The sequence below is a fragment of the Ictalurus furcatus genome, chromosome 1 (genome assembly GCF_023375685.1).
Source record: "Ictalurus furcatus strain D&B chromosome 1, Billie_1.0, whole genome shotgun sequence".
Lineage (NCBI taxonomy): Eukaryota > Metazoa > Chordata > Actinopteri > Siluriformes > Ictaluridae > Ictalurus > Ictalurus furcatus.
In genome coordinates, this window is record NC_071255.1 from 8,213,612 (window position 1) to 8,229,843 (window position 16,232).

Below are 16,232 nucleotides of genomic sequence, written 5' to 3' on the forward strand. Positions count from 1 at the left end.
TGATGATGATGATGTGTGTATGCAGGATGGTAAGCAGCTGCTTCAGAAAGGTGTCCTGACTCTGCAGTCCGCAAATCTGGGCGATGCTGGCGAGTATGTGTGTGTTGCATTAGTCCCCTCAGTGCCGGGCCTGAGGAAGCAAGCTAATATCACAGTAATTGTCTCAGGTACAACACACACACACACACACATCAAAACTTTCGTATACCCCCTGTATAAATATATTTAATGTATAAACGTTGTTTATAAGTTTATCCAAGCTCTACCACAATGCATGCCTTTCTGCAGTACTACCTTTATGGGCTCTAATATATCATTTATCAAACCACTAAATCATCTAATGAATTAGCTCCAACTTCTTTCACATGTATTCATGCTTTGGATCACTTACTCTGATCGATTTTTGAGACAGATTCGTTTAATTAATCACAGATTAAAAGGAAAGAAAACTATACCAGACGTAATGCAGTACACATTAACACAAATGAGCTCCGTTTTACGGTTGTGTTTGTGCTAGCCAAGAATTTATTTTTAAGTGCCTCATGTGACGGTGAGACATAACCTCAAAATTGCTATACTTCACTTTTCTCAGTGGTCAGGGCTGAAATAGTTAAGTTGGTTAAACAAACATTGATAGGAATGGGTGAAACAAAACAAATAAACAGATAATGACTAGAATTAGGAGCAGACACTAGCAATTAGGACTAGGTACACAACTTGGAGAACTGGGGAAATGGGTAAAAACCGCCTGGAAATCCATATTTGAGAATTATATTACTAACACATGCAACACATGCTGTGATTTTGCACACAACAAACTTACAAATAACATACACTATATGGCCAAAAGTATGTGGACCCCTGACCATTAAACATACCAGTCCAAAATCATAGGCACTAATATGGAGTTGGTCCCCCATTTGCAGCTATAGCAGCCTTCACTCTTCGGAGAAAGCTTTCCACTAGATTTTTGATTGTGGAGATTTGTGTCCATTCAGCCACAAATTGGTGTTCCAGCTCATCCCAAAGGTGTTCAGTAGGGTTGAGGTCAGGGCTCTGTGCGGGCCAGTCGAAACCTTTGGCAAACCATGCTCACCTACAAGACCTTGTCTGGAACAGCACCCCCCTACCTCAACACTCTCCTGAAGGCTTACGTTCCCTCATGCAATCTGCGATCGGTTAACGACTGTTGCTTAATAGTGCCTACTCAGCGTGGCTCAAGGTCCCTTTCCAGAACCTTCACACTAACCGTCCCTCAGTGGAGGAATGAACTTCCAACCTCAATCCAGACCGCAGAGTCTGTCACTATCTTCAAAAAACTGTTAAAGACCCACCTCTTCCGTGAACACTTAACTAACCCCTAAAAAGCCAACCCCACGTTAATTAAAAATAAATAAATAAAAAAACTTACTCTGGCTCTTACACCTCTACTCTGCGCACTTTGCTTCTCTAGAACTCAATTAAAAGTTCTTGTATGGTAGCACTACTTGTATTGTTCTCTGCTTGATAACGCTTTGCTTGTATTTTCTCATTTGTAAGTCGCTTTGGATAAAGGCGTCGGCTAAATGAATGAATGTAAAATAATAAGTATTGAAGGGGATAATTGATGGGCGCTTGTAACAGAAAGCAACAAAACAACAAAAAAGTTGTGCGAATGCTCTGGTGTTTAAGCTGTTACATGTTTTTATTGCTCAGGAAACTCAATTCGATAGTGCAAGTGTATTAGTTTGCCATTGTTGTAAATTAGTCGACTTTACACAATAAGACTGTTGTGAACTTGTGAGACTTGTAAATGAAACTGGTAACAGAATAGGAGCATTTATTTGGTTTTCTTTAGGCTAGCATCTGTGAGCGTGTAAAGTGCTGTGGCCGGGGCTTTCGAGAAAAAAAAATGACACTGAAGTGTGTTCCAAATAGCTATTAACTAAATCTGAGATGGGCCTTGTGCTGCATTCAATCGCCTCTCATAATCTCCTGTTTCTGTTTGGCACAGGATGTGACAGTGTAATCTCCTTTTTTTTGTCAGCAAACACTACATCGATGTTTGCCACCATTTCTGCAATTCCCTAACCAATAATTATTTCTGAATTCCTCACTGCTACTTCAGAGGCTCGTAACTTATTATTAGTAGTTCCACTAAAGCTTGTGTTTTATTTTGGGTGCAGTATCATTTTTATTTGTTCCATAAATCCTCCTGATCCTGTGTAATTATAGCTCTTGCATATGTTCCAGGTGCACTCTTTCCTGTACCAGGTGCATGGGTTCTTCATTACATCTAAATAATCCAGCAAGGTCTGTTATGTTGCAGATCCTCTCAGGGCAGCTTTTATAAACTGTGGATTAGGATCAGGTCATAGTTGTGGTGCAGGGTGTGCTTACCTTTCCCATGCTACTGAAATATTACAATGCACAGTTCACATGTATATTAGGGCTGTGGCCTGTAAGGACAATGGTTGGGATGGGTCTGTGCTAGCCCTGATCTTAACATCCCCTTCCTCTGCCAAATCTGCTAACAGCACCGCAGAACACAAATATTTGTCAGGGGAAATGACATTGCAGACAAGGGAAACACTCATTTGATCTGTATAGTTTTGGGAGGGTCAGAGTGCAGTCATCAGTTATTAACGATTCCATTAACTTCCATTAGCTGATCTGAAATTATGCAATAACTAAAGGTTTGAAGAAAGACCATGCCTGAAACTCACTCATTCATACATTTGTCCAAAAACAATATAAACACACTCTCTTATGAACCATAATCTTTCCTGTCTCCTTTTTGTATTTTATTACTGCTTCTAAGTACTCTTATCGCTGACCTGATATACATTCCAAGATTCAATGAAATGTTCCTCCAGAATTCTTAAGAAGGTTGAAATGTTTTTCCTGATTTGTTTGTCTTTTTTCAACATCAACTAATTCCCAACCTTTCCTTGAACGTATGGTCTGTCCTTGTGGAATGCCAATGTAAGATCTCTCTCTCTCTCTCTCTCTCTCTCTCACTCACTCTCTCTGATAGGTTCACCTGAGATTGGTGAGCCCATGCCAGGGAAGGTTGAAAAGCAGGGTAGTATGGTCACTCTGAGGTGTTCTGCTCAAGGCTATCCTGCTCCCCAGTTCGTCTGGAAACCCTCTGGCAAAGTGGTGTGTGTGAACGTCTCCTTATTTGAGCGCACATCTGCACAATTGGCCACGATATCAATTAATTGTCTATATTTATCATTTCAGTTATGGCGCAGTTATGCAAATATTATACCGCAGCACCATTTAAACATGACTCTGAATGGTCAGAAGGTGTTTTCTTTAACTGCAGTTCTGACAGTAGTGCCAGCTGTCAGGCAAATTGCAAATGTTTATTTATCACTTTACCAGTTAGGAACTTTTCCACCTTGGGAAAGTCTTCAGGACAGGAGTTTGTGATTTCTGGTTTCTCAGTAACAAGACAAATTCATTTTAATAACTTCTAGAGAAAAAAAAGAGGGACTGGTGAGGAAACGACTGTTACAAGTGCTAACAGCGACATATCACAGACGTTCCACCACATTAAATGTAGAGAAGAACCTGTTTTTATTAATAATAACTCCTTTAGTAATAAATGAAACATTGTAATAGTTGGAAATTTGTTTGAAAATAATCAACGTTAGGGTGGTAACGGTAACATTTCTATGTTTCTGGCAGCATCACACCATCATATATTTTTCTTAAAACTGCATCGTTATATTATAAAAGCAGTGTTGTGTTGTATTCATTACATATAAATATATATCTTTAAATTTCTGTCGCTCACTCTCTCCCTTTGTTTGTTTGTGTATAGTCATTAGATGTAAATGGAAATACTTTCACCAGCACAGTCATCCTGGAGGCCACAGCTGCCGTTATCAAAGATGGCGTCACTTGTGAGGCAATCAATATGCACGGTGCAGACAGCAAGAAGATCATGGTCGAAATCCAGTCAGGTAGGTTGTTTTGTTTTGTTTTTTTTACTTCAGGCATACACACCTAATACACACAAATCTAAAGTTATCTTCTTGTTTATTTCTACAGACAACACCGTCGAACAAGATAACGGTGTAAAAGGTAGACACTTGACCCTGCTCTCTGTCCTCTTCTACTCCCTTTCTGGACTTTGCCTTCTGCATACTCTGTAGCCTAGCTCTTCCAGCACTGTACATTGTATATTGTGTATTGCTAACAGAACCACTGTGTATATTGTATATTGTATTATGCTTCCGTCTTTGTATGATGTCCGTCCTCACTTTTGTGGAATTCACTTCCGAATTTTTTCCTCCTTGGGGACAATAAAGAATTTGGTTCTATTCTCCTCTCCTTCTCCATCCTTCTTGTCTCTGCTTGAGGTGTTACATTTCCTACTCTTTTCTTCCTACTCACGTCTGCTAGCGTGTATGTGTGTGTGTGTGTGTGTGTGGTCACTGTAGTGTGTGTCTAATCATGGTGGTGGGCTTGTCACATAAATGTGAGTACTTTTTCAATGTTACTGGGGTTATGTCTATGCTTATGGTTTCTGCCATGGGACTTAAATCTTTCTCTTCTTACACTGCTGCTCAAAGGAAGCCCAGTGTTTGCAACAGGTCTGTATGCTTGCTGTGTGTGTGTGTGTGTGTGTGTGTGTGTGTGTGTGCGCATGTGCATGCGTTTGAGAGAGATATCACATGGGAAAGCTTGTGTATCATTCTAAGCTGCGTGTGTGCATGCTAGCTCAGTTGAGGGTGGTTCCCTCTTTCATTTCTTATGTGACACAATGTCAGTGGTGCTTAATAGTAAAGCAACAATCCCTTATTGTTCTTTCTTGCTTCCTTCCCACCATTTCTGCTATACCCACATTTCTCCACCTCCACCTCTTTCTTGTCCTTCTTATCAACCTCTATCAAATACTTTCCTTCTCCTCTCATCTCTTGTGTCCTTCTGGTTCTCCTGTCATTCTCTCTCAATGTTTCCTTCCTTCTTCTCCTACTCTATTTCCCACCCCTCCTCTCCAACTTCTGATTTCCACCATTCCACTCTCTCTTCTACCATTCTTCTTTCATATACCCCCCCCCCCCCCACCTCTCTTTCTCTCTTTCTCTCTTTCATTCTCTGTGTGTGCTTCTAGCAGACACTCAGCAGGGTGGCTCTAAAGGAGTGGTGGCCGCTGTGTTGGTGTGTGTCCTGCTCCTGCTCCTGCTGGTGGCTGCTCTTTATTTCCTCAGTAAGAGGGGAAGGATGGCCTGTCGCAAGAAGGAGGTGAAGGAAGTGTAAGTAGGCAAGGGGATCCGAGTGAGGAGGAACTTTTATTTAAACAGTTATAGACCTTTATGATATTATGTTGCTTTATCACTGGATGGTGCGATATGATATGGTGCAGCTAATAATCTTTATCCGGAACCATCACCACCCTGATTGGGTATCTGTCATGTTTCCCATCACAAAAAACACACCTGTGAGATTAGGAGCTCTCTGGAGTGTGTGACATCACCTCCCACACAAAGCTAGTGTTAACAGTAAATAAAAGACACAGCAGTAGCAACAGTGAAGGAAGGCCAAAACCTGAATTACCTTTTTCTCTGCCAACCAAATAGAACGTTCCAGGTTTTTCATTAGTACTCAATGTGAAGCGTTGTTCCATTATTTCTCTTTTTTCCTCAGATCAGATCTGACTATCTTGACAATTCACGCTTATCTGTCTTTAATGAGAGCACTTGTCTCCGTTGAAACACCTCTCACGCATCCCTGCATGCATCCAATGATATAAATTACTCACACATGTCACGAACAACGAAAACATTTTAGTTGTGAGGTGATACGTCATACTAGAAGCAACAAATGAATGCACTAGTAGCCCACCCCGGTGTTGCAATACGTTCTGGAGGTTGGCAAACAGTGCTGTAAATGGTCAGGTCAAGAAGGCGATAAAAGGCCAGATAGCTAGCTTTTGCTGGAACTGCTATGTATGCTGAATAATATGTGGCTACGGGAGAGAAAACAGAAACAGGGCTGCAGTGTAGAGAGATTCACTGAGTATTACAATTTCCCAAACCTGTTCCAGCAAGACCATGCTCCTATGCACAAAGCAAGGTCCAGGAAGACATGGTTTGCCAATGTTGGTGTGGAGGAAATCAAGTGTCTGCACAGGGCCCTGAACTCAACCCCACTGAACACTTTGAGATAAACTGGAATAATGAGTGCACCCTAGGTCTCCTCGCCTGACATCATGGCCTGGTCTCACTAATGCACTTGTGGCTGAATGGACACAAATCCCCACAGCCACGCTCCAAAAAATCTAGTAGATTGGAGGTTATTATAACAGCAGAGGGGGGACTAATGGGATGTTCCACAAGCCAGTAATATAAACATAGCCAGTGAGGTCATTGGATGTTATTATAAAAGCAAGGGGGGGGGCACTAATGGGATGTTCAACAACCAAGTAATATACACAAACCCAGTGAAGTCATTTTTGCAATATTTTATTTTTATTTGTTCACATGACTGTAGAAAGTAGAGGTGTGCATTAAATGTTGCTGGTACTGGGTGGGGAGGTTGTGTAGCTATGATGTAAAACCTCGGAAGAATGCATTTTCGAAAGACTAGCACTGGCAATCATGATGTTTTGATATTAGATAGTCTAGGTATAAGGGCTAAAGAACAAATAGAAGTAATTTAGTATAACAGTGAGTATTGTACTAGTTTCCCAACAAAACCTGTAAACTGAAAATCTTGTATGTTTGTATGTTTATTTTTGAAGCACCCCTTATGAGATTTACAGTGTATTTTCTCTCTACTTTCTGCATGGTGGGTATGCACAGTGCGCCCGGGGAGGAGATGAAATCCGGCAAGAATGAGGAGTCAGGGCTGCTTAATAAACCCCCTGTAGAGCCGGTAAGCGGTCAGAGGTCAAAGTCCATAACCTTCTGATAGAAACAACTGGTTGTGTACATGTCCTGGGTTATTGCATGGTGCCATGGGAACTGAAATAACCATTGTGTTCTCCTGTCCTTTCCCTTCCATTAGTGATATGAGAGAAGAATGTGGAGGAAGACAAATCATCTGAGGAATTGAAGCAGGGGTGCTTGTGTTTTTTTTTTTCCTGAGTGAGGCTCCAACCTGAAGCAGAGGAGCAGATATATCTGAGCTGTAAATTTTGTTTAGGGTCGGGTTGGGGGAGGAAATGGGGTTAGAATCTGTGGGTGGGGTTTGACATAGTGGTTGGGTTTAAGGACAGTGGGTTTGAACAACTTTTGTAAAAGTGGTCTTCTTTTATTTTTTATGCGGGTGGGGTAAATTTAAAACTTTGGGGTTTTTGTTTTGCTAAAGTGAGAAACCAATCATGCAAATCATTGCCCACTCATCATGACTCTGCAAACTAGCTGTGGAAAAGAAAGCATCGCAAACTCAATCCAGCACCGGACATGCTGCCAAATTTCTTTTCTATCCCAGAATCCAGATCTTTTAATTAAATCACTGTGCCACTGGATTGATCTTTACCCTCTTTTCAACTTAGTCTGCATTAGACACTGCACTTACTGTCTGTTCTTTCTCAAATTTTCCCACTGTAAGTGCACTGACACCTGCTGACCATCTTTTAAAAACACTGCTCATAAGCATACTCTCTGTCCTGTACAAATTGCCTGACCATGGACTTGCATGCTACTGAAAATAGCCTGTCATTTTCCCTACGTTGTATGTATAGCCAAATGTTTGCTTTTTAATATTTTTTTTTTGATATCGATATATATATATATATATATATATATATATATATATATATATATATATATATATATATATATATATTTGTATTACATTGTAGCTTCCTATAAAGCACTACCAATCCATTTGTAAAGTTTGAACAAACCAAATGCTTGGAGGTGCCATGGGGCAAGAGATTAGAAAGCGAGAAATTCAAGTTCATGCCACTGATTGCTCTGAGATGTACAGGTCAAAACAATAAGTGTTAAAAATATTGTTTGTTTTTTAAACCTGGTGTCCTTGCAAAATGTCTCTCTTTTTTTCTTTCTTTACTGAATCTGGATGACTCAGTATAACCTGGTCATATTCAAATTTTGTGTTCATTTGAGTAATTTAAAAGGATGTGGAGAGAAACACAGCAGCCTTCTCTAACCACATAATTAGACTTTAAAGCTGGGTTACATGTAGTTTAATCCATGGAACTTGTCAAGAGGCTGCACCCATGCACAGTGTTACGATTAAGACACCCTTTTGTTTCTGTTGGGTGTTAGCCATATTATTTATAATTGGAAAAAAAATAAGTAGTAAAACATGAATTTTTCCCCAGATGTAAAACTGCAAATGAACCTAAAATTAAGTTACAGAGCACGAGTGCTGCTACAGACCATGTCCCAAACCACGTTAACGTCTACTGATTCTCATCACTCCATGTGCCTTTTCTCAGACCTTCTTTATTTGTGTTTAGATGACCGTGTCTATTTAAATGTCTCCAGCCTCTCACCTAGCTCTAGTTTCATGGCCCTGTACAAGTAAGGTGTAAGTAAGTAGAAAAGAGTCTCATCAATGAGAGTAGATATGGAAATGTTAGGATTGTGGCCACACATGGTTTAGTTTTATTTCTTTTTTGAAACCAAAAAAATATATAAAAGACTGTAGAGGTGTTGAATTCTCTGTCATATTAGGAGGCTTCATTCCCCAAAGCTCGACCTGTGTCACTGCTGTTACGTCTGTTCTATATTCTTTGAATGTGATTACGTGAAAATGTCTCTCTCTCTCTCTCTCTCTCTCTCTCTCTCTCTCTCTCTCTCTCACACACACACACACACACACACACACACACACACACACACACACACACACACATACAAACACACACACACACACACACACACACACACACACACACACACACACAAACACACAATGTGCTTCTTTCCCACAGGCTCTAGCAAAGCATTTTATAGTAATTATGTATGCTCTAACTGATATTACATGTGAGTTAACAGTAATTGAATAAGGCTGGTTAGGGAAGTGTGTTTATACTATGTTTATACTATGTGGAGACTTTGATTTGAATAAGAGCTAACTACTAAGTTGTGCATGTACATATTACGGTGGTTTGTATGTATTGTATGTGCTTTCACTAGCTACACACACACTCAATGCTTTTCTGAATATGGGGTTATAAGATTTACCCTTTCCAGACACTGGTCCCCATGTTAATTACATTTAAAAATCTTGCTATACAACAAGCTGATGTTATTTTTTATATTTAAATTAGTTTTTTTTCCCAGTTAGAACTTCATGCCAATTTATCACTGAGATGTGGTCGTGCATTATAGCCATTTTTTTTATATATATATATATATATTGTGAAAACAGCATATTTGTGCAAGTTCTTCTTTCTTCTTCTTTTTAAAAAAGAAACCATGACATGTGTTTAAACTACTGAATTGCTTCTATTTTATATCTGTCATGTTCACTGGTCTTGCAGGTCAGGTTTAGATTTCTTGTCATGAATGATAAAGCATTGTGACGGCTTTTCTCTTTTCTTATGTATATTTTGTGGTATTAGTTGTGAGCTTTGTAGCCTGTTTTCCCCTTTTGTGGAGCTGTGTAGAATTTATACTGACAAAAAAAATTCCCCACACCTGACCTGTGTCCTGTATTGTATTCTATCATATACTCTGGATGACTAGCACCTCATATTAGAGTTCAGTAATGATGCAAATGAGATAATAGAAGTGTTGGAAATGCAGGCAAACTCATGAATATACATGAATATCGGATTTTCACTATTATAAGAACTTTAAATGCACTGCTTCTATATCGAACACTTACATTATATAAAATACACTCTACTGCCTGTGTATCACTGGACCTCAGAGATTAAGCAGTTCTTACTTATCCAATATACAAAAGGCAGATTTCTTACATTCTTTTGCAGAGGCCTTCAGTGAGCAGACGATTATTTTCACTGCTCCTCTGCTAAAACCACAGCCTGCCAAGTGCCCATTAAGATATTGAAATACCTCTTGCTGAACCTACAGGGTGATTTGTGGCCTGGAGGGAGAGAGGGGAGAAGCAGTAAAAAGAGGAGTACAAATAAGAAGGAGGAGGACAGCAGAAGTACTCCTGAAATAAAAACAAATGAATTATCCAATTCATCTATTCATTTAAATCACTGAGTGTAGAAAAAAAAACATCATTTGTCAGCTTTTCTGAAATTCTTAAAAGATAGGATCTTTTTTTTTTAATGTATTTCTTTTAAGCAAGATGAATTATAGGCTATATGGAAATCTTCATGAGACATAAGGACTATCAATAAGTCAGCAATGAAACTATTACCTAATAGTTATATCACAACTTACAGTATATGTTATAATGCATATACACTTGGTGGCATAATAGGAATGATGTGGGGCAAATTATTACACATAAACCCATGCACACAAAGATTTTTGTGCTTTCAACATTTTTTAAGTGGTTTAAGTCTGTAATGCTCTACTGGCTTCATGCCATATTTCCTCCAAAATATGAAAAACTGTTCTTTTGTGTAATTAACAATAAATGCTATGTCTACTTTGAATATTTCCTCCAAAGGGCATTTTGGGGAAAAAGGATTATGGAATAAATGATCAATGAGTTCATTAAACTAACAACTGTAGTTCTCATGCACCTTCTCAACCATTGCTGATGACATATTCCGCATGTGTCAGTAACACGACTTGAAAAATATCAGCCCAAATGTACATTTATTCATTTACATTCATTTAGCAGACACTTTAATCCAAAGCAACTTACAAATGAGGAAAGACAAGCAAAGCGATATATCAAGCGGAGAACAATACAAGTAGTGCTACCATACAAGATCTTTTAAGTTCTAGAAAAGCAAAGTGTGAAGAGTAGAGGTAAGTGCCAGCGTAGGGTTTTTTTGTGTTTGTTTTTGTTTTTTGTAGATCAAATTGAGGGGCCATGTCACTCTGTGTAATTATCTGGCACGACTGTCGCTGATAGGCTGCATGAGTCTACAGCCCCAGCCTCTCTTCTTCATATCATTCTGCATATTTTTCTGTTACGATCACTTCCATAAATGTCCACGATAATCCACTTTTACACATTTGTTGCACTGAACAAGCAATGTTATCGATAAGGTTTCAGCTATGATTATTTAAATCTTTGCTCTTTCAGTGAATTGTCTTGATATTTGGACAGACTTGGGGAGTAACGGAATATATGCAACGGTGTTACGTAATCAGGATACAAAAAACAGGTAACTGTAATCCGTTACAGTTACGTCAAAAAACAAAGTAATCAGATTACAGTTACATTTTGTAAAAAATGGGAGAACTATCAAGAGTACTTTTTTTTTTTTTTTTTTACATTTAAAAGCAAATAAATTAATCTGTTGACAGAACACAATATCGACAGCTGCTTGATTATAGTTCTGGTTCTCGCCAGTCATGGCTCACGTGAGCAACCTCCTGATGCATGCGCAAATACATTTTGCTCAAAGTTAATTTGGTAGAAATTAACACAAGGTGTTCTCTGAAATGCTTTTGTTAGGGTGATCATGTGTCCTCTTTTTCAGACCTTAAAAAGGCATCTGGCCAGGATTTCTAAATTTGAGAAAATGTCCGGGATTGAGCTTTAGTGTCATTATGATGTGCTTATGCACTGTAAATCCGAATAAGTTAATTTAAGTCAAAAAAATTTGAGGAAACTAATTAACTCAAAAATTTTAAGTTGATAAATCAATTTCTTTAAGTCAAATACACTTAAATATAACAAGTTTGAGTTAAATTTCTGTTATATTTAAGTGTATTTGGCTTAAAGAAATTGATTCATCAACTTAAAAATTTTGAGGTAATTAGTTTCTTCAAATTTTTTTAGTTAAATGAACTATCCAGTTTTACAGTGTGGTCTAATACTGCATCATTGCTTTAACCCCTCTCTGTAATTCCTGCCTTCTTGCACACTAATTGGTCGATTATAAAAGGTTTGCAGCAACTATTGGCCAAATTCCTGCCTCTCAACTGTTAGCCTACTCTCAGCGAATGCGCGAAGGTGAAGCGCTGTTGTGTACGGTGTCAAACATTTGCTTGACAATAGCAGCAAATGACGGCTGCCCTGACTCGAAACAATGCCCATGGCCATAATAGGTAATTTTTTTATTTCATGTTATCACGTTGCTTCGTATTACATCAAATGTGTAAATGATGGCAGAAGGGGCAGAAGGTACACTCGTGGCATTTACTGTTTTATTTTATTCCATGGACATCCAGAAGAGGGTGCACGGTGGCTTAGTGGTTAGCACGTTCACCTCACACCTCCAGGGTCAGGGGTTTGATTCCCGTCGTGGCCCTGTGTGTGCGGAGTTTGCATGTTCTCCCCGTGCTGCGGGGTTTCCTCCCCCATGCATGGTAGGCTGATTGGCATGTCCGTAGTGTATGAATGGGTGTATGTGTTTGTGCCCTGCGATGGATTGGCACCCTGTCCAGGCACCCTGTCCGCCTTGTGCCTGATGCTCCCTGGGATAGGCTCCAGGTTTCCCCATGACCCTGAAGAGGATAAGCGGTTTAGAAGATGGATGGACATTCAGAAGAATGTAGGAATTTATATATATTTATTTGATTCTAATAGTGTGTTTTTCAGTGTATTCAAATCTGCATTCATAGTAACACTGTTTTGAATGCTATTTAGAAAAAAACAAAAAAACACTGAAAAAGTGTCCTCATTTTGGAAAACCAGAATATGGCCACCTTAACTATAATGTTACATGCATCAGGGACAGTGATCTTTTATTTATTCATTCATTTATTTATTTTCTTATTACACATCAAAATATTGAACATGTTTTAACTTCTAAAATGAGCTCTAAATAAAAGTATTTTAGATTTTCTCTTGACTTTATTTACATATGTGACGTTGAAGTAATCCAAAAATAATCAGATTACATTACTCTCATATTGTGATACTTGGATTACATTACTGATTACATTTTTTCTAAAGTAATTTGTAACGGTAATGGAATACATTTTTTAAGTAACCCTCCCAACCCTGTATTTGGAGGAGATATTAAATATTCTTTAGTCGACCAACACTTGAATGAGTCAGGAAAATCCCTGACCTTCCCGTCTCCTGTCTAAGTAGTTATTTATGGGTGTAATAAAAACATTTCCTTAATCTAATTAAAACTCCCATAATTCTCAGTGAACTGCCAGCCCTTTCATTTAGCCAACAGCATGTCTCCCTTGGCTGCCAAACAGGAGAAAAGACAACACTGAGGACAGACGGGACAAACTGATTATCATTGGAAAACATCTTTGCTAACTGCTTAATCAGTCGGTCATAAATCACCACAGACAAGTAATAAATTAAATTCTAATAAAATAACTCAATAGTTGTTTAAAAAAGAGGGACTGTTGGAGATAAAGTGAATTTGGCTTGACTTTTGTTTAGAATTGCTACAGATCCTGATTGATTTGGAGAGATAAATGAGCATACTGATGTCAAACCATACAAATGCACTCTCATTAGTGTTAGTGATTGTTAGTTTTATTGCTGCCTTGCTCTGACTCTTTATACCAGCAAAACCTCAATCCCTCCAGGATTTAGGGATTTTGCAATCGCAGAAATTAACGCAAAATCAAGAAAACTCCACAATATTCGGGGGAGCTTGCAATTTTTCAAAATAACACCAAAAAAAACCTCTGCAAAATCCTGTATGGACTGAAACCTGCATCTGTGTATGTGTGTGTTGAAACTGTTAGAGGAAAGATTTGTGTGTGTTCAGGAAGGAGTCATAACACGGATTGTAAAAGGTGTTAAGTTGTCCTGTCTTCACCTGGGGCTAAGGGGAAACTGGAATGTCACGGTAGGCACATTTCTTTCAGTTATTTTCTGTGGTGAGAAAAACAAGATGTGTGGGAGGAGCAAGCCAAAGCAACAAGTGATCAGAGGAAGAGAAACGAATTATTAAAAGCTGTGTGTGTGTGTGTGTGTGTGTGTGTGTGTGTGTGTTATGCACCTGTGAGTCCATAATGTGTCAGAAAGGATGTGCTGAGATGCTACATCAGAGTGGGTGTCTGGACTGTGGCTAAATTCGCTCATTGTGCTTTTACTTCCCAAATATTTACAATCAAGATGGAACATGTTCATCCACCGCTGAAGCAAAATCTCCATAAAAGCACAATGATTTGTCAGCTGACATGGAATATTAAAAAAAAAGACAGCCCCAGCAATGAGCTTATTTACTTATGTTCACTTGTCAATTACAGTGCACTACATTTTTATTAATATTCATTTACAATGCACACACCCCCTTTGCTCGCTATCTCCTTCAGTTGGTGCATACAGCTCTTTCCACACATTCACACTTTTCCTTTACATTGCTTGAAGTACAATTACTACTTAATCACTTGTGAATTGTGTTTGTGTGTGTGTGTGTGTGTGTGTGTGTGTGTGTGTGTGTGTGTGTGTGTGTGTGAGAGAGAGAGAGAGAGAGAGAGAGAGAGAGAGAGAGAGAGAGAAGTGTGTTATGTGGCACACTCAATTGGCTCTTCAGTGATGATGTCCCTCTAATGAGCATGTGGTTGGAGCATAAGGCTGTCACAGCTTCACAGCCAATTATGCAAATGAACTCATCCAAGTACAAAGATCCGGGCTAAATTATTAAAGCATATATGGTCGTCCTTATCTACAGTAAGTTTACAGTATTGTCTTATTTCTTTTAATACATGTAACCAGTTATTAAAAAATTAACCCCTAACCAAAGGTCTGAAGATGAGCAGTCTAGACATTTAGATGTGCCATTGGCACAGGGCATATGAATGCTGAATATTGATTCTGCTGCTCAGGTTAGATTTTTACTGTTACATTTTTGTGAAATGTAAACAAATAAAAAATAAATGTAAATAAAATTCTTATATAGGTGGCATTCAAATACCAAAGATAAACCAAAGAAATGGTATACGTAATGAACAAACGTGATTGGGCATGTGGACAATACAATAAAATAACCAACAATGGGGTGGTGTAATGTGGCCAGATGTGAAGAGGATTATTTTCCTATAACAGCACATTACAAAATGTTTTACTTGCCAATGATTACATTTTTTTTTATTAATGAATGATGTCATGCATTTTAACTATTAAATGAATGATGATTAAGGCTTTTTAACTATTTATTGTTACTCTTAATGTTGTGGAACGTCCATGAGACAAGTTAGTTTGTGTTATCACTTACATTTGAGGCCAGAAGTTTACATACACCAAGGCTAAAGATATTCAGTCTCAGTCTACACATTTCATGTTACCATACATTTCTTTTGGCAAGTAATTAAGGCATCTACTTTGTTCACATCAGAAGTAACTCTTGATTAGAGACAGATTTATTTCAGCTTCCATTCACTATATCAGAATTTCAGTGGATCAAAAGTTTACATACGCCAAGTTGGATGTCTGTTTAAACACTCTGGAAAACTCCAGAAATTGATGTAATGACTTTTCCAAGCTTCTGATACATGATTGTCATAATTAGGAGAAAATTGGGAATGCAACTGTCACTGGAAAAGGGCATACCTTTAGACCCAGTGCCTTTTTGCCCTAGATCCCATGTGAAAATCTAAGCAACTCAGCCAAAACTTCATAAAAAAAAATTGTGGACCAGTCTGGTTTCTCCGTAGGAGCAATTTCTTATACATATACTTGTAACAACTGAGGTATCACAAGCATGTGTATGAACAATTGCATGCAAATATAAAAATCTGGAGACAACACAAACAATGTATTGTTGTCATGTCGCTGCTAGTTACGGCCACAAAATGGCCGAGAACTACATTACCCATCAGCCCTAGCACATCACATGACCTAGTCACAATCCTCACTGATCACTCACACCTGTTTCTTGTTGCACTAATTACTAACCCTATTTTTATTTATTTATTTTTTTTTTATTATTTTTTATTTTTTGTGTCTCATTGGCTATGTTCACATACAATCAAATTCCATTTAAGGTCTATATTTGGGTTGGAGCCATATTCCGGATATGATGTTTATATGCGTACAGGCATAGGAATATTCCTGTATACATGGTTGCTGTAAGTATGCCTAAGTTGCCATTCCTAAATACCTAGCCTACATCTAAGCATCTGTTAGCACCCACAACTCCTTGCAAACTGAACACGCGCATATATCTCCTTTCAGTGGATTTTCTGAATAAGGCGTTTACATGTTTCCAATTAAAATGGGCATATACCAGGGGTGGGAAT

The 16,232-nt window shown here is 38.5% G+C and overlaps 1 protein-coding gene across 2 annotated transcripts in view; it reads left to right on the forward strand.

Annotated features, from left to right (window-relative positions):
• The window catches only part of bcam (basal cell adhesion molecule (Lutheran blood group)), a 49,951-nt gene extending 42,232 nt beyond the window's left edge, over nt 1–7,719 (forward strand). Inside the window, exons 10-16 of one of the 2 annotated variants that reach the window (XM_053623167.1) lie at nt 26–167; nt 3,017–3,141; nt 3,812–3,953; nt 4,042–4,074; nt 5,108–5,249; nt 6,798–6,870; nt 7,003–7,719. In XM_053623167.1, the coding sequence (XP_053479142.1) occupies nt 26–167; nt 3,017–3,141; nt 3,812–3,953; nt 4,042–4,074; nt 5,108–5,249; nt 6,798–6,870; nt 7,003–7,005 (660 nt within the window). In that variant the 3' untranslated portion in view covers nt 7,006–7,719. The remainder of the gene's footprint in view (nt 1–25; nt 168–3,016; nt 3,142–3,811; nt 3,954–4,041; nt 4,075–5,107; nt 5,250–6,797; nt 6,871–7,002) is intronic. The other variant, XM_053623176.1, reaches the window with a different exon arrangement.
• The last annotated feature ends 8,513 nt before the right edge of the window (nt 7,720–16,232 follow it).